This window comes from Zychaea mexicana (assembly GCF_025766255.1).
Source record: "Zychaea mexicana strain RSA 1403 chromosome Unknown BDB00scaffold_21, whole genome shotgun sequence".
Taxonomy (NCBI): Eukaryota; Fungi; Mucoromycota; class Mucoromycetes; order Mucorales; family Lichtheimiaceae; genus Zychaea; species Zychaea mexicana.
This window is the reverse complement of record NW_026516684.1, coordinates 178,264-198,682: the sequence shown is the minus strand read 5'-3', so window position 1 is coordinate 198,682 and position 20,419 is coordinate 178,264. Positions and strand designations below refer to the sequence as shown.

The 20,419-nt window shown below is 42.4% G+C and overlaps 8 protein-coding genes across 8 annotated transcripts; 2 read left to right on the top strand and 6 right to left on the bottom strand.

Annotated features, from left to right (window-relative positions):
* Window positions 1–966: 966 nt before the first annotated feature.
* Window positions 967–3,218, bottom strand: BDB00DRAFT_954432 (homocitrate synthase). Its single transcript, XM_053129635.1, has 3 exons — window positions 2,574–3,218; window positions 1,708–2,474; window positions 967–1,629 (listed from the first exon to the last, which is right to left on the bottom strand). Exons 1-3 carry the CDS (start codon window positions 2,716–2,718, stop codon window positions 1,228–1,230), a joined length of 1,314 nt encoding a protein of 437 aa, XP_052981603.1. The 5' UTR covers window positions 2,719–3,218; the 3' UTR covers window positions 967–1,227.
* Window positions 3,219–3,248: 30 nt separating this feature from the next.
* On the bottom strand, window positions 3,249–4,084 carry BDB00DRAFT_814229 (uncharacterized protein). Its single transcript, XM_053122828.1, has 2 exons — window positions 3,806–4,084; window positions 3,249–3,678 (listed from the first exon to the last, which is right to left on the bottom strand). The coding sequence occupies exons 1-2, from the start codon at window positions 3,978–3,980 to the stop codon at window positions 3,335–3,337; spliced, it is 519 nt and encodes a 172-aa protein (XP_052981602.1). The 5' UTR covers window positions 3,981–4,084; the 3' UTR covers window positions 3,249–3,334.
* Window positions 4,085–4,244: 160 nt separating this feature from the next.
* Window positions 4,245–6,857, bottom strand: BDB00DRAFT_814227 (T-complex protein 1 subunit gamma). The gene is made up of 8 exons (XM_053122827.1): window positions 6,710–6,857; window positions 6,573–6,634; window positions 6,171–6,381; window positions 5,767–6,074; window positions 5,388–5,670; window positions 4,661–5,298; window positions 4,483–4,575; window positions 4,245–4,419 (listed from the first exon to the last, which is right to left on the bottom strand). Exons 1-8 carry the CDS (start codon window positions 6,732–6,734, stop codon window positions 4,396–4,398), a joined length of 1,644 nt encoding a protein of 547 aa, XP_052981601.1. The 5' UTR covers window positions 6,735–6,857; the 3' UTR covers window positions 4,245–4,395.
* A 1,172-nt stretch (window positions 6,858–8,029) lies between these two features.
* Window positions 8,030–9,416, top strand: BDB00DRAFT_973034 (peptidyl-tRNA hydrolase-domain-containing protein). The gene is made up of 5 exons (XM_053129877.1): window positions 8,030–8,043; window positions 8,197–8,252; window positions 8,315–8,430; window positions 8,504–8,753; window positions 8,837–9,416. Exons 3-5 carry the CDS (start codon window positions 8,410–8,412, stop codon window positions 9,343–9,345), a joined length of 780 nt encoding a protein of 259 aa, XP_052981600.1. The 5' UTR covers window positions 8,030–8,043; window positions 8,197–8,252; window positions 8,315–8,409; the 3' UTR covers window positions 9,346–9,416.
* BDB00DRAFT_814224 (CobW/HypB/UreG, nucleotide-binding domain-containing protein) lies at window positions 9,417–10,947 on the bottom strand. Its single transcript, XM_053122826.1, has 6 exons — window positions 10,841–10,947; window positions 10,615–10,757; window positions 10,498–10,510; window positions 9,921–10,412; window positions 9,658–9,840; window positions 9,417–9,576 (listed from the first exon to the last, which is right to left on the bottom strand). Exons 1-6 carry the CDS (start codon window positions 10,895–10,897, stop codon window positions 9,445–9,447), a joined length of 1,020 nt encoding a protein of 339 aa, XP_052981599.1. The 5' UTR covers window positions 10,898–10,947; the 3' UTR covers window positions 9,417–9,444.
* An 877-nt stretch (window positions 10,948–11,824) lies between these two features.
* BDB00DRAFT_786414 (uncharacterized protein) lies at window positions 11,825–13,722 on the top strand (the record flags this gene model as incomplete). Its single annotated transcript, XM_053120610.1, has 5 exons — window positions 11,825–12,187; window positions 12,282–12,495; window positions 12,620–12,698; window positions 12,762–12,906; window positions 12,967–13,722. The coding sequence occupies 5 exons, from the start codon at window positions 11,825–11,827 to the stop codon at window positions 13,720–13,722; spliced, it is 1,557 nt and encodes a 518-aa protein (XP_052981598.1).
* Window positions 13,723–14,085: 363 nt separating this feature from the next.
* On the bottom strand, window positions 14,086–16,542 carry BDB00DRAFT_814218 (HSF-type DNA-binding-domain-containing protein). Its single transcript, XM_053122825.1, has 4 exons — window positions 15,894–16,542; window positions 15,641–15,793; window positions 15,135–15,487; window positions 14,086–15,014 (listed from the first exon to the last, which is right to left on the bottom strand). The coding sequence occupies exons 1-4, from the start codon at window positions 16,229–16,231 to the stop codon at window positions 14,392–14,394; spliced, it is 1,467 nt and encodes a 488-aa protein (XP_052981597.1). The 5' UTR covers window positions 16,232–16,542; the 3' UTR covers window positions 14,086–14,391.
* Window positions 16,543–17,315: 773 nt separating this feature from the next.
* On the bottom strand, window positions 17,316–19,403 carry BDB00DRAFT_814217 (ceramidase). Its single transcript, XM_053122824.1, has 10 exons — window positions 19,282–19,403; window positions 19,139–19,163; window positions 18,988–19,029; window positions 18,858–18,879; window positions 18,661–18,760; window positions 18,535–18,590; window positions 18,397–18,430; window positions 17,933–18,278; window positions 17,812–17,839; window positions 17,316–17,742 (listed from the first exon to the last, which is right to left on the bottom strand). Exons 1-10 carry the CDS (start codon window positions 19,323–19,325, stop codon window positions 17,603–17,605), a joined length of 837 nt encoding a protein of 278 aa, XP_052981596.1. The 5' UTR covers window positions 19,326–19,403; the 3' UTR covers window positions 17,316–17,602.
* Between the last annotated feature and the right edge of the window lie 1,016 nt (window positions 19,404–20,419).

Sequence of the window (20,419 nt, the reverse complement as noted above, 5' to 3'; positions counted from 1 at the left end):
GAAAGGCTGTGATTCTCATTTACTGTCAGCCATAATGCTGCGGCATGGGCCTGTTCTTCAATATCAGGTATATGTCTATGAGTAAGTTGCACAATTGTAACATGACAGGGCTCACTGTTTGGATCCATTTGACAAAAGTTTTCATCTACATTATTGCCGTAGCATTGTCTTATGAAATCGGGCACTGGTTCATTGGAAAGTTCCGTCTACATAATAGTCAGTGCTACTGAACAATGAAACAGTTGTTTTATAAATCAATAGAGATATAGAAGAGAAACAGTTAATAGCTACTGCTGTGCTCGAGATCATCTCGCTGAGGAGCAAGCTTGTAGCTTTTGCTATATTTCACTGTACGGCTTTTCTTTAATGGACTTGGCGCTAGCCAGCTGCTGAACTCTGTGACCGCATGGCATGTTTTGGTAGAAAGCATTATTAAATCAACAGGTTTGAGCCTACTATGCGCCTATATCGAGCAGTAGTACATAGCTATACAGTAAAGCTCCCTATGCTATGATTTGTGCGTACAGTTCTGAAAAATAAAAGCTATCATTAAGATGGTAAAGTAAAATTCGCTATGTGTAGAGGAATCTCGAATGGCAGCAGTAATAGCACACAGTGTACAACCTGTCTCTCTAACTAGCGCAATACCACCATCAGGCTATTCTCCGCCTTCTGAAAAGAGAGCGCTGCTAATGAAAAGTATACAGCCGGTTCCTATGACAGAGTGTAGCCTGCCATTCAAGTCTGTGAAGCTAACGTAACTTTTAGAAAAGCACCACATTCTGCTATAAGCACTTTGTAAAAGCAACAAGGACCAATGATACAGTAGCAATCGTATAGAGCTCCGAGATTTACTAAACAAATATAGTTTAGTGCTACAATGGTAACACATCTTGATTGTTACGAACGAGCCAACGTGAACCCGGCTTTCGGAACATCAATGTAGAAGCTGCAGAACTTACAGAATTCAAGTAAGAAAAGACTTGCATTGTTTTTTATTCCAAAATGATATTTACTAAATGTGGTGATTGTGTGCTTGTATATAAAATATATATAGCCCTTTACAAAGGACAACATGGAGGCAAGTGTTTAAAAATTTTTATACATGGAACTAACAAAAAGGGAAGAAATTGTGAAAGAAAAGTGAAGAAGTGTATAGGGATAGGTAAGGGAGGGTTATGCGTGTTTTTGATATTGTATATAAAAGTAAATGGTTTAGAGGCTTTTTTATGCGGTAGCGCCCATTTGAGTGATCTGGTCTGGTGTATCAATGTTGTCCAAGAAGTGAGTATGTACGCCTTCATTCTTGGCATTGTGGTAGTGACGAAGAAGGGTATCAACGTCATCCAAAGACAATGGTCGGACATCGGCCAACTCCTTGATCTTTTGCGTAACCACCTTGGCGTCCTCATCCTTGAGATCCGTCAATTGCAGCTGCTCGATTCGGTTCTTAACCGCATTCCAACCCGTCAAACGATGACCAATGCTGACATATCGTGACATACCAAAGTCCTCTGGCTTCAAGATTTCGTATGTTGATGGGTTGTTCAAAATAGCCTTGGCGTGAATACCTGCCTTGTGGGTGAAGGCACAGTAACCAGTGATGTAGTTGTTGAAAGGAACGGTGACCTAAAAAAGGGAACACCAATTAAAATCCCATCAAAGCGACACATAATTTCCTTTCCGTCCATTTGAACAAAACGTTACCTCGACAGCATCGGCAACAATGTTTTCAACATCGCGAATCTTGGTCAAGTTGTACTTGTTCTTGACAAACTCCTTATCAGCAGCATACATACGGGCGAGCAAACCGCCGAGAGGCGTGATGCCATTTCTCTCACCAATACCAAGGACCGAGGTATCAATGTGGGTAGCACCGGCTTCCAAAGCAGCATAAGCGTTGGCAATAGCACAACCAGTGTCGTTATGGAAATGGCACTCAATATCACAGCTGACAACACTTCGCAGGGTGCGGACCAATTCGTAGACTTGGCGGGGGTTGGCACAACCGACAGTGTCGGCAATACCGACACGGTTGACGCCGATCTTGTCAACAGCCTTGTAGATGCTCAGCAGATCAACAAGATCTGAACGGAAAGAGTCTTCAGTGGAGAAACGGACTTCCAAACCCTGGCTCTTGATGTAGCTGATGACTTCAATGGCCTTGTTGGTGATATATTCCATGTCCTTGCCGTGCGAGAATTCACGCAAGTAGCTCGATGTGCCGATCACAACGTCCAAACCATCAACACCGGTATCAATTGCAAGCTTGGCGTCGTCCATGTGGCAACGAACGTGCGTCAAGATCTTGGCCTTCAAACCCAGACTAGAGATGGCCTTGCAGTCGTTACGTGATTGCTCAGATGCAGCGGGCGAGGTGAGTTCCAAGTAGTCCACTCCGATCTCATCAAGCGACTTTGCGATTTCAATCTTCTTTTCCGTGTCAAAGAAGGCGTTGGCGAACTGTTCACCCTCTATATATCGACATCATCATCCAGTATGTTAGTATTGCATAACATATGCATGAATTGCTGGAGTTATACTCCTATGAATGTGTGTTTGTAAATATATACCTCTCAAAGTGGATTCAATGATCTTGAAGTTTGAGATATTGGACATGGGATCGGGGTATTTCGGCATATATGGCGACACGATGGGTTCGCGGGTACGGTTTTGATCCTTGGCTTGGTTGTTTACAGTTCCGTTTTGTTGTGACATGGTGTTTTTCTTGTTAAGCAGGAGGGTGCGTCAGTGCAAGTGGAGATAAAAAAAACAGAGAGGAAATGTGTGTGTGAGAGTGGGAGAGAAGAGAAAGAAGGTTATGAAAGGTTGGTCTCAAATATAAGCGACGTTTTTGAACGCGATGGAAACCCGCCCACACGATTATCTCAGAAATCTAGATGAATAGTCACAAAAAAAGAGAAACCTGCAAGAATGGCAAGACCGGAGTTGATCAAGAGCTGAGTCAGCCCCGCTCGGTTTGACGTCGTGAGTCGCCATGAAATCTACCAAGTATAAACACCCTGCGCGGGGGACAAAGGTAGGACGGAGAATACACTCGTTATGGGAAAGTTATGGAAACCATTATGTAGAGTGGGGTTTTAAATAAATGTATTCAATTATTATTATGCTGTGCGATTAAAGCCAACAGAAAGAAAGAGAGAAAGAGAGAGACAAGGTTGATGGTTTGTGAGCGAGTAAGATCGGGTGTGCGAATGCTATTCATTTCAATACAAAGTGGGGTAATTTGCTGCTGCTGCTGCTGCTGCTGCTGCTTGATGTTCTATAGAAAACAGAGGTGTGATTGCTAATCTTTGTTTACCACTCAATACATTTAGCACCGAGGGAAAGTGCCGTTGTTGACTTGGATGTTGAGCGGCACAGTCAGCACTGACTGTTCAGGACCAGGCGCAGTCTGATTCAAAGTGAGAGTGGAATAAGTCGGTGTAACAACCAACGAAAAGCTATAGTCGCTTGTGCGGTAACGCGTGAAGAAGTGGCAGTTGGGTGTCTTCCATGTCTGCTGTGTGTACTGCTTATCGGACACACCTGCAGGTGCAGGAGTAGCGTCCACGGAGCTTATGGCGTTGAACTTTAAGACGTTGCTATCATTGCCGTTCTGAATCCACTGGAAATCAACAGAGAACGAGTTGGGATAATAGGCGTCCGTGATGCCGTCTGGTTAGAGAAACATTGCAAAAAAAATTAGTTGCTTTGAGAACGGTTTCACTTTATTTGTTACCAGGTTTCGGTTTCCATGGAAACGGAAAAAAAAGTACATTTTAAAAAAACCCAAGAAACTTACTAGCTTGAGCACCCAAGATTGTGTAAATGAACGGATTGTCAGTGTTGCTAGGAATCTGTTGGCTACCAGTGGGTTGATCGATTCTGATAATGTCGGCGGCAAATGTGAGACCGACGGCGCAAAAAAGAGCAATGAGCGTTGCTAGTAGGCGGGCCTGGAGATGGTGATGGGCCATGATGATGGAAGGGATAAATGAGCGAGAGAGAGGTTTTTCTTGGTTAGAAGGGGAGGGAGGAGCGAGGAGGGGTGACGATGGAGAGGCTTATTTTGAGAACACTGCCACAGAAGAAAAAAAGAATATGCCCTGAGGCTAAAAATAGCCTATTTGTGTTACTCTTGAGCACAATCCTGGCTGCTAAACATATTAGGTCGCCATCGCCCTGGATGGTTACAATTTGGCAAAGGTGGTTCAATAACCAGTAATGCTTTCTCATCTAGCCCACGCAGCTGCAAGATGGATGAGCAGGGCTGAACTTTTAAAGTAAAATGCAGAAATTCGTTGCGTTGTTCTTTTTTTTAAGTTCATAAATTCCAACTTTTTTTTTGTTAATGCATCTAATACTACTTTTTTACACAACCCTACTGCTAACTTATTGTTGCATCTCAGCCATTTCCTGTATAAACAAAGGGTTAGCCTGGGAGTTGATTTCATCAGTAATTTTCTTCAAAAACATTACCTGAGCCTGCTCGGCACTCATTCCACCTTGCTGACCCTTGTTCTTCGAGAGACCGGATACGATATCGTCGACACGCAGTAACAGGCATGCAGACTACAAAGGTGGTTCATTATTCATTAGATATCATAGACTTGAATGCAAAACAAAGCTTGAAGGGAAGAAAAAATTCCTGGCTTACCTCGATGGCGGTCTTGATGGTTTGGACCTTGACTGCACTAGGTTCCCAAATACCGTAGTCATTCATGTCAACGACCTTGCCAGATTCACCATCGATACCGAAGGTGTGCTCGCCATTTGCATGCTTGGCGCGTAGCTGTGTCAAGATCTTAATAGCATTGCCACCACAGTTTTGGACAAGCGTCCGGGGAATAACCTCCATGGCCTCTGCCACAGAGCGGTAAGGCCACTGTTCAACACCTTCCAACAACTTGGCTTTTTCTTCCAACTTGACGGATACTGCCATCTCAGTAGCACCACCACCAGGAGCTAACTTGGCATTGAAGAAGACGTTGCGAGCAACGCACATGGCATCCTGCAAATTACGCTCAACTTCGGCAATGATATCCTTGCTAGGACCGCGCAAAATGATAGAGCAGGCCTTGGGATCCTCGCACTTGGTCAAGAAAGTAAAGTATTCGTCACCGATCTTTTCAATGTTAAAGAGACCGCACTTGGTGCCCACATCCGACTCCCGAAGATCATCGACGCGATTGACAATAGTAGCACCGACAGCACGTGCAATACGGTTGTTGTCAGTCTTGCGCACACGACGGATGGCAGTGATGTTTGCTTTGACAAAGTAGTGCTGGGCCAAGTCTATACAAAAACGGGTTTGTTGCCGTGTAAGAAAAACAGTGTCTTTTTTCAACTGATGTTTCCTTTTGCTCAATTCGTAGTGAATATACCTGAAACACCCTTCTCAGTGAGCACCATATCAGGCTTGAGCTCAATGATCTTGTCGCACATGGTCTTGATTTGCTCTTCTTCGATCTGCAATATTCTGTTCCAGTCGGCTTCCTTGGAAATTTCAATGTTGGTTTGAGATTCACCCTTCTTGTACTCAAGAGGGCAATCGAGCAAGATGATACGTGGGTTTTCGATGCGTCGACGCATCTTGGGATGAGTGACGTCCTTGTTGAGAATAACGCCATCCAACACTCGGGATTCTTCAATTTCACCACCGGGAATCTTTTTTTTTCCGCCATTGCGTCATTTAGTATATACTGCTCATAAACAAATGCAACTTTACCTCCTTTCTGTATTTATCAATCCCTCCATCATTACCTTTTCGACACGGGCATATCGCTTGATATCAACTTCACGACGGCCATTTTCACCTTCCTTAGCAACAGTTCGGACAGAGTCTAATGCAAGCTTGCACATCAATTCACTCCACGTGCTGACGAACTTTGTACCAATTGATGATTTGATGAGCTTCAACATTTCTTCGGTGTTGTTGACATCGACAGGTGTAGAGATTTCCTCGACAATTTGCAATGCGTCTTCGAGAGCCTTCTTAAATGCGCTGATGATAATGATAGGATGAATGTTGTTTTGAATGTGAGGCAATGCCTGTGCAAGAACTTCACCAGCTATAAAAATATATATAGCATTAGTAGGTGCACCTTCTTTTTTTTATACATTTGAAGAGAGTTACAGTCCAGTTCATTTTTGTGTCTTGTATTTACCAAGGATAATAACACTCGTAGTGCCATCACCAACTTCCTCATCTTGTGTCCGGGAAAGTTCAATCATACTTTTGGCAGCAGGGTGATCTACTTCGATCTCACGAAGAATGGAATTACCATCGTTCGTCAAAAGAATACCACCCATAGGATCGAGCAACATCTTGAGCATGGACCGTGGACCGAGCGATGTGCGGATAACATCAGCAACAGTCTACATTAATGAACACAGAATCGTAAAAAAAGAACAGTTTTTGATTTGTTCAATAAAAAGTTGGTAATCCTTCTGACGTGTAAAGAATCATCCTGTTCCGCCCATCACCCATCGTATTATAAAAGCAGTGAAAAGAAATCAAAGCGAGTGGTCTCTCTTTTCGCAAATCAAAGATGACAGTTTTTGCCTACCTTTGCTGCAGTAATGTTGGAGAGCTGAGCCTTACGACCCTGCTCTCGTTCCATGTTGGTGTCTATAAATTGGTGCTCCGATTAATACATGTACCTTGTAGAGAAAGCATATCTAAATATTTAAAAGTACAACATACTCATAACAAGGACGGGTGCTTGCATGTTTGGTATCAAGTTTTTTAAAGAAAAGAACGATGGAGTTCGAGATGTCAAGTTTCGTCCCCAGGTCTGCGCTGCCAACGCGTGTTCATATTTTTTCGACTGGATTCAGGTCCCGCTGCACGTTTGTGGTTTGACATTTTTGAGAGTGACACACGCGAAGTAATCGGATCGAAAGCAACCTTTTCCTGCTACATTCTTGTAGTACTTCAGACAGTACATTATCACTACTTTAAGACGTTCTTGCACTTATGATCTTTAGGAAATGCTAGTGTATAGCTGATATTGAGTTTATATCTATGGGGTTGCTCTTCTACCTCTTACCGAAAAAAAAAACCTACTAAGCAGGGTTACGCAGATGATATCTAAATGCAACAATACATTAGATAAGTAGCCCGATGGACTCGAAAAGCTTGGTATACAGCTCGGAACAGTATATTACTGGCTATAAACTTAGTATATGTATATCAGACACTTTATGATTAGCGGACAAATAGCACAATCAACGAGCTTCCAATGTTCAGTTTTAGCTGAGGGTTATTAGGATTGTATCTCGATACCCTACTCTGAGAAATTATTTAATAATCTTGCGGTTATATGAGTAGTTGCATTGATTAAGAGCCTAAGTTTAATAGTTGGAAAATCCATTAGAACCGGTGATTTTAAATATATGGAGGTGTTCAAATGTCTTTGCACTCAACCGTATTTTAAAACTGCAGATGTAAATTCACTAGTCTAAGACAACTAGAATATACACTCATTGCGCAATACAACTTGTTCCTTAATAAATGAACAAACAAAAATCTAAGAGTCGTGTTTTGATCTGGAACATTCACTCTCTTGCGGATCTTCCCCGCCATTACTATTGTCAGGGTATATTCCATTCTAAGCAACATCGAACATTTTGGTTTCCAATACGGTGTTCAACAGGACATACAATAGAGCGCTAAATGGTGCTCGCCATCCACTTTACTAAGGTTCTCTAACCCGCGTTCATATCGATGATGCGTGTCCGACATGGCCTTCCGGTAAAGGAACAGCAAGCGAAGCCATATAGTATCATCGAAAAGTTGCTACTATGATGTTACCCGGCGGATGACCTTGAGACATTGAAGAACTGATTGTGGCAGCTACCTGTAGTTAATGCTACCTCTGAATATGTAAAAATTTCTCTGTCAAGCTTTGAGGTTTCGAAGAAGAGGAAAAACAGCCGAAAGTTTCGAGAACGCAACTGTTAATAATGTATAAGATTCCTTTTTGCTCGTTCCTTTGTCGGTAGCTTTCCTTTTGTCATACTATTACGTTATGCAAGGTAAGTTTGGTAACATCAATTCAAAGCAGTTCCGTACAAATACCTTGCTTGAAAGGTGGTTTCTTGGCGGATGTCCATACTCAAGGTTTTGCACTCAGTTGCTTACTGATAATAATTAAACAATCCGATTAACTGCGGATTGTGTACGTTTAGCTGCGTGGCTACTGCGCCAACTTCGGCCTTGACACCTATTATGTCAAACAAACACAGTATGTATGACTAATAATGCGTGCTGATTCATGCAACTTGGATTTATTAACCACTATAAAAGCGAGTATGATCTCTACTTCCAGAATCAGCTCAGTGCCCTGAAACACAACCAACTTTTTCTTCTCTCCCGCTCTTTTTGCTTTACACTCTCTCATTATGCCAGCGAATAGGATATTGGTTAGTTTCCTGTTCTCGCCTTCATATTTAAATCATTTACTCATTACTCGCGCACCAATTTCTATACATACAGTTTGTTGGCTTGGGTAATTATACTCATCCTAATACGCGACACAATGCGGGCATGATGATTCTAGATCATCTTGCCAACCGTCTTCTACTGAAATGGATCCCACATAAACCTTGGAAGGGTCACATTGCACAGACAAAGTTGTTACTTCCTTTCGATCGTCAAGAAGGGGCCGATTACACTGAGGTGGAGTTGACCTTGTTGAAATCACGGCTTCCAATGAACGTTTCCGGCCCCTCCGTCTCTAAAGCAGGTAATATTTAATGAAAAGGGCCCGCTAAACAAAAGAAGAATTGAGCTTTGTATTGATGCTTCACGTATATGCAATCCCAATAGCCCGCGATCTCTCCATACCTGAAACGAGCATATACATATTTCAAGACGATCTACAGCGCGATCTCGGCAAAGTGTCGTTAAAAGCATCGGGTTCAGCCAACGGCCACAACGGCATAAAGTCAGTTGTTCAGCATTTGCGAACAGATACCTTTTGGCGAGTACGACTAGGTGTAGGTCGACCCGAGTCTCGCGAAGTGGATGATGTGTCAGACTTTGTATTGTCACAGTTTACACCTATCGAGATTAAGATGCTCGAAAGCAAAACATATCCGATTTTGGAAGTTGGTCCTGGTTTGGGATTGGAAACGCTAATTCTCCGGAATAAATTATGGAGCGAGCCCAAGCAAAAGAAGAAGAAGAAAACCAATGACAGGAAAGAGAAAGTGGTGGTCGATGAGCCAAAGGCAGTAGCTGAAAAGGAATCAGAGTCAACAGCAGGGACTGCATCTGTAGATTTGAGCAAACAGCATTCGACGATAAGGTCTGCTGAAGCTGCTACAGTAGCATAGATGGAAAAGCCCATTTAAACATTTACACATTACTCATTATATATACATTACACATACATTTAGGATATAGAACTCATAATAAATCATGTACAGTTACTCTTATTTGTTTACAATGCATTGTTTAAAGCTTTCTACAAGTGCTTCTCGCTTTAAATTTTTGCCAATGAACACTAGCTTGTTCGTCCGGTCTTCTCCTTCATGCCATGCTCGATCTTGTTGTCCATCAAAGATCTATTATCATCCAATAGACGTATGATCATTAGGGAGAAAGACGATTGTTTGTTGTCCAAGAACTTAAAACTGCTAGCTTACCATATGTACACCCTGAAAGACATATCGGTCTTCTTCTCCTTCCACATTAAGAATACCTTTCGTGCGATAAATGTTGGGGCCTAACGATGCTAATACACTCTGTATCCAACGATTGAGATGATCAAAATCAAGCTCGCCTTTTTCACTGATGCCGACAGATGTGACAAGCTCGTCATGACGCTTCTAATGAGTGATACGCAAGTTCCGCAACAAATTTAGTCAAGTAACCTAGAATTTAACATATCTTCCACTTTTTTACTTACATGCTCGTGATCATGGCCATGTCCTTCTTTTCCTTCTTCTTCTGCCTCACGCAAAAATGCAGGTTTTCGTTCAAGTACGCGGTCAAGATCAAATCCACCGATATTGATGATCTTGTCGAGATCCACATGTCCATACTCGCAAGGGATGATTTGTACATCATTGATTTCCTTTATCCGGTCAATGATCTTGTCCCGGTCTGACCGTTGAACAAGGTCGATCTTGTTAAGTAACAAAACGTCGGCAAATGCGATTTGTTGATATGCTTCAGCTCGTTGGTCGGTATCTTTCGTCAAGTGCATTTCTGCATGTTTGGCATCGACCATGGTGACAATTGCATCCATTTTAAACGCTTCCTGCACCTTTTCATCCACAAAGAAGGTCTGGACTACCGGACCTGGATCGGCCATACCAGTAGTTTCAATTAACACCATATCCAAAGGCTTTTTGGCTTCGATCAGCTCATGAAGGATCTTTACTAGATCGCCTCGCACCTATTATATAGTGAATGAGAGAAAAAAAGAGTCGGCTAGTATGTCAGGTGTGCTTTTGTTAGCGATGCTAATCATGGCAACCTACCTTGCAACAAAGGCTATTACAGTTAAGGTACCGGACATAATATCAGTAAAAAAAACGCATAAATCATTTTGTCCCCTCTGTCATGCTCCTCTTTAAATTTTTAAGCTTTGCTTGTACCATCCGTTCTGCGTCTCGTATATTTCTTGTCCAGCATCGACAACAACGAGTTTATCGTCAATGGCTACTTCCCCAAACTCGTTTTCTATCACGGCAATCTTTTTGCCGTGTTGGGCTTTGAGTATATAGTTCAAAAGTGTGGTCTAGTATATCAACAAAGTGTAAAATGACTCTCGTTAATGAGCTGTTACAAGATTTCGTTGATTAAGGAGAAAGGTCTAATTACCTTGCCACTACCCAAGAAGCCGGTTAATACAGTGACAGGGATACGATCGTTGCTCATGATTTAAACAAACTTCAAGAGAAAGAAAAGAAAAAAAAAGCGCAAAAATGACACGGAGACTTTTCAGGCACTGCTTCCTTCCTCTTTTGTAGGAAATGTTCCGCCAATCATCGGCTGGTACAACGGAACAACCTTGTAAACCAATGTCAAAGCCCGCGAGGGATGGTGTTCCGGTGATCATGCACTTCTGTACCTCGTTTGTTTAATACATTCTTCGATTCGTGTAGCAGTCCTATTGATGCCAGCTACTAACTTCACAATTAGAACAAGATTGGAGGCGCAATCTCACTAGTCGACAACTAGTGCATCCAGTGAAGCATGACCGTGTAAGAAGGGAGCTGGTGGTCATTTGATGGGAAACACTTTTTGTGGGATTATCGTGGAGAAGTTGTGTTAGACATTTCTTTTCCAATGCGCAGGAGTATACACTTCGCTGTCAGGTGGATAGAACTCACACTATATGCTCAAGCTTGAAAACTTTGGTTAGGGATTAAATCATCAGCAAAATGATACTTTGAAACCATGATATCCTAATACAAAAGTACGTTACACACATGCAGTACCGAAGAATAGCGGTAAATATTCGATGCTCACATAATATTTTACAATGGGTAGATGTAAAAATACTGGAGAAGACACTTTCTTGCAATCAACTTTCCGCAAATAACGAGTAGGTACACGTTAATTTTCCTGTAACGCACACGGATGGTCGATATTTACCCGATAGAACGCTTCGCGGATCAGTAAATAACCTAAAATCTACCAATCAATGCTTCCTTAGAGTATCGGAACTCGGGCGGTCGTTTCTGTTCCCGTTGCTATCATCATAGTGTGGTAAGACAGAGGAGAAAAAATCCCATGCTTTATAATAAAGCGCTGCTTTATTTTTCTTCTTTCTAGCTATCACTAATACTTGTTTTTACCTCAATGTGCCAATTCTGTGGTGTTGATCCAGCTTTTGCTGCCTACTTTGACGATCCAGCAGCTGATAGTAGCAACAACAATGAAGCTCAACAACAGGAACAGCAAGTCGATATCACCAGTAGCGGCGACGCACCCGCGCCAAACTTTTTCCGTTTGAAACCAACCAACAAGCGATATCAAGCAGGTGGAAGAATTACCACGCAGCAACTCACAACATTCGGTTCGTCTCTGTCATCCAAGGCGCGCGTCATTATGGGCCATCACGGACAAGCTTATAACGATGCACTGCGACGTTGGTCCAAATGCGCCGTGAAGCGCGCACTGGCGGTTGTCATGGTTGCCGATGCCGAAGACGTCCGCAAAACGGTCAGTGTTTTACGCGTGGTCAATAAGCTCTGTATTTCTGGAAGGATATGTAGTATGAAAAAAGAAATTTACAAGCATCAGCGTATGCATATAGATAATCATGACAGAAAGTCACGGCCTTCCCTTCGTCGTCAAATGTGGTGGCCACTCCCCAGGTGGCGCGTCAAGTATCGAGAACGGCATTGTGATTGATTTGAGCTTGCTGAACGACGTGTTTATCAATGCGGATGAGAAACATGTGGTAGCTGGAGGAGGCGCGCTGGCCAGCCACGTAATCAAGGCAGCAGCTGAATATGGCCTTGCATGTGGTAAGTTGAAATGTGGATTATCTGTTAGGGTGATTAACATTGTGCAAGGAAAATGCCGAGGCAATTGGCCGGGTAACTAGGCTAAAAGGAGAAACTGATATATGCATCAACTCGGTTTTCATAGTAACCGGGTCGACTAGCCATGTAGGCATTGGTGGATTGATGTTGCACGGTGGCTACGGATACCTGACAGGCGAATTCGGGTAAGGAGAAGATAAACTGCTGTATTGCTTATGTTAGAGTGACTTACAAAGGAAATTTGCTAGTTTGGCTGTAGATAATATAGTCGCAGCTGAAGTTGTTACTGCCAAAGGCCAGATTGTGTGGGCCAGTAAGGATGAAAACCCAGATTTGTTCTGGTGCATCCGTGGTGCAGGCAATAAGTTTGGCGTAGTAACAAAGGTTAGAGAAGTAAAGAAGAAACAGTCAGCGTTTCATCTTCATTTAAAGTATACTCATCACGCCAAATAGTTCGTCATCCAAGCGCATCCTATTGCAAAGACGGTTTGGGGCGGTGCCCTCACCTACAACGGCAGCCAGGTGCAGGAAGTACTTGAGGCACTCAATGCATGGTTTGCCAAAGGCAATGTCAAAGGTGCTGCTGCACTTGCACTAGGCAAAGGTGGAGATGGCAAGGCGGGTATGACGGTACTTCCATTTTACAACGGTTCAGAAGAGGACGCAGAAGCAAACTTTGAACCACTGTTAAAGCTAAAGCCTGCTTCACGAGACACATTCTCCATGCCATATTGGAAGATCAATACCTTGAGCGATGAGCCAACTTTATACGCTGCCAACCCTATTCGTTTCGCCTCAGCTAATATCAAACCTCCCCTTGATGTTGATCATATCCGTGGCGCACTCGAACGATTGGATAAATTATATACTGACGAACCCGCGGCCGATGGCACCGGGTCGTTGATCCTGATGGTGCAGCCGGATGGTATTATGAAGCACAAGCGAACGGATATGGCGTTCAGCTGGCGAGACGATCACTTTGATGTAGGCGTCGCGGCGGCCTTTACGGACCCTAGCCTCGAGGACAAGATGGTTGAATGGGCACGTGACTATGCACAGTACCTGTCCTCGCGTGGTGATAGCTATCGCTTGTATGCTAATCATTCCGATTTCAGTGGACCCAGCGCCCGTGAATTTGGCATCAATTACATGGAGCTAAACAAACTCAAGCAGAAATGGGACCCCGATAATCGTTTTGCAAAGCTGTAGATGAATGTACTTAGAAAATAGGATACTTCCAGTTATATATTAGTTCTTGTTTGTTCACTATGTAATAAATACAGGATTTTTGAAGAAACATAAAATGCGATGTAGAAAGAAGTGGAAGGAGGGCGTATATTATACTGCGTAAGAAAAAACAGGAACGCATCAAAAGTTATTGGGCATCAATACTCTGAGTCTTTTTCTGTTGATCTGGAAGGTGTATAGATTTGCCATAAGCAGCTACAGAAAACTTTTTATGTGCATGGGTGATATATAATGCATTGTTTCTATATACATAATTGTCCAAAAATTAAACCTGGGATTTCGCCAATGATAGGAAAACTGCTATTCTAGATAAATACGAGGCATCGCACCGCCAACAAATGTATTATTGTGTATCATATATGATAGTACGTGCAATATGTACAGTATCGTTCAATTCAAACATTTGAGCTGATGTATTATGATTTAATGACAATGAAAATTATGTATCGTATAGGGATATTTTACAAGGTTGTTTAAATACAGGTATGAGAAGCGTTCATGTATAAAGAAAGGAATAGAATGGAGGTTCCAAGTGCTTGAGCACTATACTGCAATGCTGCAAATTCTATGTTTCTTTCTCCAATCCCAGTGTCGTGGGTTAAAACTGACCGGGGCACTATTTGATCCATTCTACTCTTGATGGTAAATTGCCATAGCCTGTTGTTGCTGAAGAGCATATTGTTGTTGCGGATTGCTATGCTGCATTACGTTAAAATAAGATTGTTGCTGCTGCTGCTGTTGTTGTTGTTGAACCTGGTCTTGTTGCATCGGAGTAGATCCACTCATGTCTCTTGTTGCGGGAGTCGGCCCATAGTTGCAGCTACTTGGCGTATATGGGCTATGGGGACTGCATACACTTGCAGCCTCGTCGTCGGACATGAATGTGCTAGGCGAAGGGCTTGGCGGAAGAGGGGTGTTGATGGCGGCCTCGAACATTGATACAGAGGGGGAAATAGGAGATTCTTGGTCTTGATGCTGATGGTGTTGTTGAGGCAAAGAGTGGATTTGAAGGCCTAACGCACTGGATTGTCTTGAAAGACTGTTTTGATGTGTCTGTATAGGAGCTGGGCTGGGTGGTCTACTATGATGCTGCTGTTGGGGACGTTGGTTTTCGTCGAGATAAAAGTTTTGCAATTGCTGAGCAGTGGCGTCCATTTCAGGCGAAGTAATGTATATGGAAGGGGGTCGCTGCTCGGGATCTGGCTTCATATCACCAAATCCATTCGATGCGGCTACGTCAGTCGACATGGACACTTGCATACATATTTGTTATAAGATGCGAGTAAGTGTATGAGCTTAACATAAAGAGAGGAGGGGAAATACAAGTATTCGTCACATCTTGATCCATGATAACGCTCTCTATATATGCTTACATTGAGCACCCTGCTGCTGGGTCATGTAGTCCATCACAGTTTTCAATACTTGCTGTTGCAGACTTTGCTTCCGTCGTGTCTCAGCGAGCTCTCGTAGGACTTGGGAGAAGTTCTCTTGCAAATGGGCTATCTGTTGCATCATGGATGCCTGTGATGACTGCATCATCTGAACTCGAGTGTGCAAGTCATTGTTGTCTCGTCGAACTGCATCAGGTTCGATCGATTTGCGCTTTATTTCGTCCAATAGATCAGGCCGGCCCTTCATGAACTTGCAGTGGGAAAATTCCCAAATTTGGTTCTCGGCCATTGTGCGGTGCCCTCGTGGTGATTTGTTCACCTTATGAAAACCGTACCTAAACAACAATATGCTAAATTAGCGAGCTTTTCATATCAATCGCAATCAACCATCACTATCAACATTTACACATACTCTCTCGTTCCCTCTCATCAGCATATCCAGGAGTTTATATTACATGTATCCTTATAAAGAAGCTAGTTATACTCACATGTTAAGTTGCCGAACGAAACTCGAAAAGTTGTTATGCTTGAAATGCTTTGGCAGAACGTCTCTCGAGAACTCCATGATATTGCACACAACAAATGATGTCCCTGTGAAATTCCACGCAATGAGGTGTTGATATTGCTTATCCACCACCATGCTATATCAGTTAAACCGTATGTAACAAAGCTACAATGCATTAGCATACAAGGTTACCGGATCATCCATCCCTTCGCCACGCTCCCTTTATTGTTACTTGCTTGTATAGTTTATGAACAAATGTGTTGTTGCTATTATTTCCATTGCCGGCGCCACCACTGTTGCCTCCGCTTTCAGCAGAAGCCGAGCTTTTACTCGTGTGCTGATCAGTGCTGGTGGTCTGCGTAGGTATGGGTGGTTGTAACGTCGTCATTTGTTGCTGAGTATAAGTTGGGTTGCTATGCAACTGCAGTTCTCGGACTGGAGAGTCACTGGGTGATTCAAAAGGCGAATGCAACGGCGATGCTGCAGGTGAGCTGAACGATGAGCACGAAGAGATTGACCCGTCGTTAAACATGGAATAAGAAGACGATGACGAAGAGAATCGGCCGTTATCCATTTAACAATATGCAGCAGAAAAGAAAAAAAAGAGTGAAGAAATAGTAGTAGAAGCAGAGGAAAGAAAGAGCGCGAGAGAAGAAGAGAGAGAGAGTGTGGTAATAAACGCTGCTTTGACACTCGCAATACAAAAACAGACCTACACGCAGATTATACACTCAAAAATTGAATATCTATATTTATATCAAAGCGTATAAAGAAGACAACCCCAAGCTGAATGTTGTAATGTTTATATGTTTGTTTGAAGGCGTTCTATTATTGAAGAAAGGGATGCAGGGTGATCAAGAACACGGAGCATCCCTCTTTTGTCCAAAGAGCAAAACTGAGTTTGCCCGAGCAGTTTGCATTTTGCCTCTTTCAAATCTCTGTGTCTATCTGGCGATGTTTTCGCCTTCTCTTTCTTTTAATCGTCAACAGGATAGACAGATGATAAGTGATGGATCCCATCATCAGCGGCAAGGTACCCCTTCTTCTTACAGCCCCTAATGATTAAATTTGCCGAGAACTTGGGCGCAGGTGGGCGGACGAGCTGCTCTCACCCTCTCTTTCACTTCTCGACTTTTGGTAAACTATAGCATCATCATCATCAGCCGCTTGCCAGTACATAATGCGCACATGCTCGGCTGAAGTAGGTCACACGATGCATCCCTTATTTAGCATCGGGTTCTCGATCACTTTAGCTTAGCAAAAAGCGCGCCAAGGCTTGAACTTTCTGCTCATAAATCTGCACCATAAGAGTGTGGAGCATAAGCAACACTCTGCAGTGCTGATAGCCATTGTGGCTCATATTGAAATAAATGCCCTAATAAGACTATGTAGGGTTACCAAAAACACGCTAAAAGTGCACGCACACAACATACGCGCACCATTATCTTTCGCCGATGACGATCAGATCCAACGAGTGTGTATCCGCTAATCGACTTTGCAACAGTCTTGTATGTCTTTATGTATGTAACTTTATGTAGTGTAGTAAGTAAAATGCACGTAATAAGGTAAAAGTTACCAAGATTTTACCTGTTCACTACACAGTGTATGTTTGCGTGTTTTAACACATTACTAACTCATGCTAAGCTAATATAAAAAAGTATTGCTACATATTATACAGCTAGATCATCTGATTAGCAAGGAGCGTCGTATAATGCTTTTTAATTTCCTCAGGAACCAACTTTTTATAATAGTAGTATTTGATCTCTACTACATTTTGTTATTGCTTTTTCTAGTTGCTATAATGTAGTAGTGCTAGTACGAATCTAGTGTCCTTAACATGACGTCCATGGCCCCCGGCCCTGCTCCATTGTCTTTTCGAGGTAGGTATAAAATAATATATGCTACACATCACACAACTGTCCTCTCAAAAGAAAAAAAAGGCAGCTTAATTTGTTTTAAGTTGGCCCTTGGCAGGTCTCAAATAACATAAAGGTCCGACCCATCTGATTTCATAGCGAGGTGCCTTGCCGTTCATGACTTGATGAACCCATTCGCAATAGACCACAAAGTAGTAGACGCCGAGACCTTTTTATACCAAAAGAAGTTAGTATGCCAAAGTCAGTACTTTCCTTCCATCATCGTGCTTTCTCTCACTTGTTCCAATATGCCACCAGCCGTGCAACTAGTAAAGAAAACCGCCCAAAGAAAACCAACCCGTTAATTGATTTGGTGATACAAGATACATGTCTCATATTTTTTAGGGCGTACACTTTACCTCGCTAATAGCACCGAGGGGTAAGCCCACCGTTGATCTCCAGCCACGCAAGGTAGTGCAGAATTGGTTGTCAATGTTCCAAACTACAAAAGCTCCTCCGAAGCATGATGCGGCAATCCACAAAAGTCGGACCATCCATAACTTTTCATAGCCCTGGTATGCTGCAGGGAGCTTGTGACTAACATAAACCGAGCGAATGACAACAGTGCCAACTAGCAGACCATAGCATACTTGATGGTAGACTGGATTGTTGATGATGATGTAGGAATAGGTTACGAATACAGAATAGCCAACCAAGAACAAGGGCAACCAGATACCATACCGCCTCTGTGGATGGATTTCAAAGCTGAACAAACAAGCTTTTGTAAGTTACACCACAATCCTTTTTGATCCATGTACGCAGCATGATCTGTTGTCAAGACCAACACTAAATCACACCCTTTTACTACGCGCTAGATACTTACATTGCCCAGACCATGACGGATGCTGCATAGATCACTGTAGTAATTATGCACCATCAGTTCAAACTCGCACACATGCACGCATTACAACATCCATTCATTATATCACCGGTTTCAAACTGTTGCGTATTATGTACTTACTTGGAAGCTCGTCGAGCAGTTGCATTTCGTATTGAAGTGTCATGTGAAAAAACCAACTATATGGACGAAATTAGCGGGGAAAGTTAGAACCAAATCAAGGGAGATATTATCATAATAAATACGCACGAGCCCACTCCAACAAACAAAACTGCCAAGTGTGCGATAACGAACGACTTGCTAAAGTTGTTGGTGATCGTGTTATAAATTCCAAAGAGAGCCAGGAACCCTTTGAATATACACCCGCGAAATGCCTTAATATTCAACTATTACGCGATTACAGAGCACGGTTCATCACCCCATTCCTCCCTTTCGTTCTTCCTTACCAAAAACCAAGTTGGTGGTTGTCTGGTTTTCCCATTTATAAGAATCATTTAGTTATAAGTGTATCAGCTTTAGTTTAGTTGTCGTCAAAGAAGAAAATTGTTAAGCAAACAAGAAAATTGGGAGACCTACGTTAAAAAACTCGGCAAGGTAAGGCGATATGACATAGTTTTCCTTCATAAGACACCAACAGCCAAATGATTTAGCCAAGTGAACGCGCGATTGACATTGCTGCTGTTGACATGGACTTGTTGGCGACGGCATGTCTGATCAATTTACTTACTTCGCACCAATCGATCGTTGACGTTCTGTAATAACAATAAAGGCCGGTAGCAATAGTTTTTTTTAACAACGCGACGTATGATAAGTTTAGTTATTAAGAATAAGTTTAGTTATTAAGAATAATACAAGTAAAAGAATACTTACGGTTTACCCCAATAGTAAAAGTCTTCTTCTAGCATAGTGTTCATAATAGTAGCAACAGTTATGACAGTAGAAGTCGTCGCACTTTGACTAGTAACTTTTTCTTTCGTTGCTGAATATATAGCGCTTTGAAGTAACACGAGCAGATCGGGACAATAATTGTTCCGCTAACGTTTAAAACAAATAAGCGGCAAAAGGGCCGCCACGCAGGTGTACAAACACCGCTTGAACCGACGTGTAACTCTTTGACTTGCTTCTAACTTTCAGCTGATGAAGTATGTAGAGCGAACAGCAAAGAATATGAGTACGTAAAATGTATGTTTTTGTATTATCTTACTATAATCATCGTTTTATAGAGTGCTGATGGCTCCATATGGTCAATTACATTCTTTTGCTATCCAAGTTTGATTTAGTGCAACATCATCATAAGAATAAGATGCGCCGCCATTGTAGTATGAGCAACCGAATCCTTCACATGTTTATTAGGACTACCGATAGGGGCTTTTCCTCCATTCTGTACGATTGTAAAGAGATGCTCTTCCTATCCTGTATTATAACAGCAGAGGAAACGGCAAACATCGACGAGCAGCAGAGTGAACGATAAGGGCTGCTATGATGTATTAAGAATATGTAGGCGACCACTAAGCGTTACTATATGGCTCCAGCTACTTTATAAAATTGATTAGAACAGAGAAGCTTTTGATTTGTGCAGACGATGACAATGGATATGTTAGCAACAAATTAACTTTAAAAGCGTAGTATTGCTATGACGGTAGAATATATACACATTTGTCACAATGATATACAGTTTTCCGTCGCCATTGTTTGAGAACTACAAGAGCACTGCAATGATGCAATCTTTTGATTACTTCTCAACGTTAGATTTTGTCTGATACATACCACACACACAATGCAGTCATTGCTATTTTGTTTTTACGATTAGAAGATGATGTGGGCCGGAGAAATATAGCGACGACTATAAGCTCATAGAAATCCATGCCAACAATGAATATTCCAACTACTGAACATATAAGAAGAGATCCACCAAGTACACTTGGCCCTAGCAGAGAAAAATCTATAGATAGTAGCAGATCGTTGTTGCAAGATTTATGGGAACATTTACGCATATTTTCGTGCGACA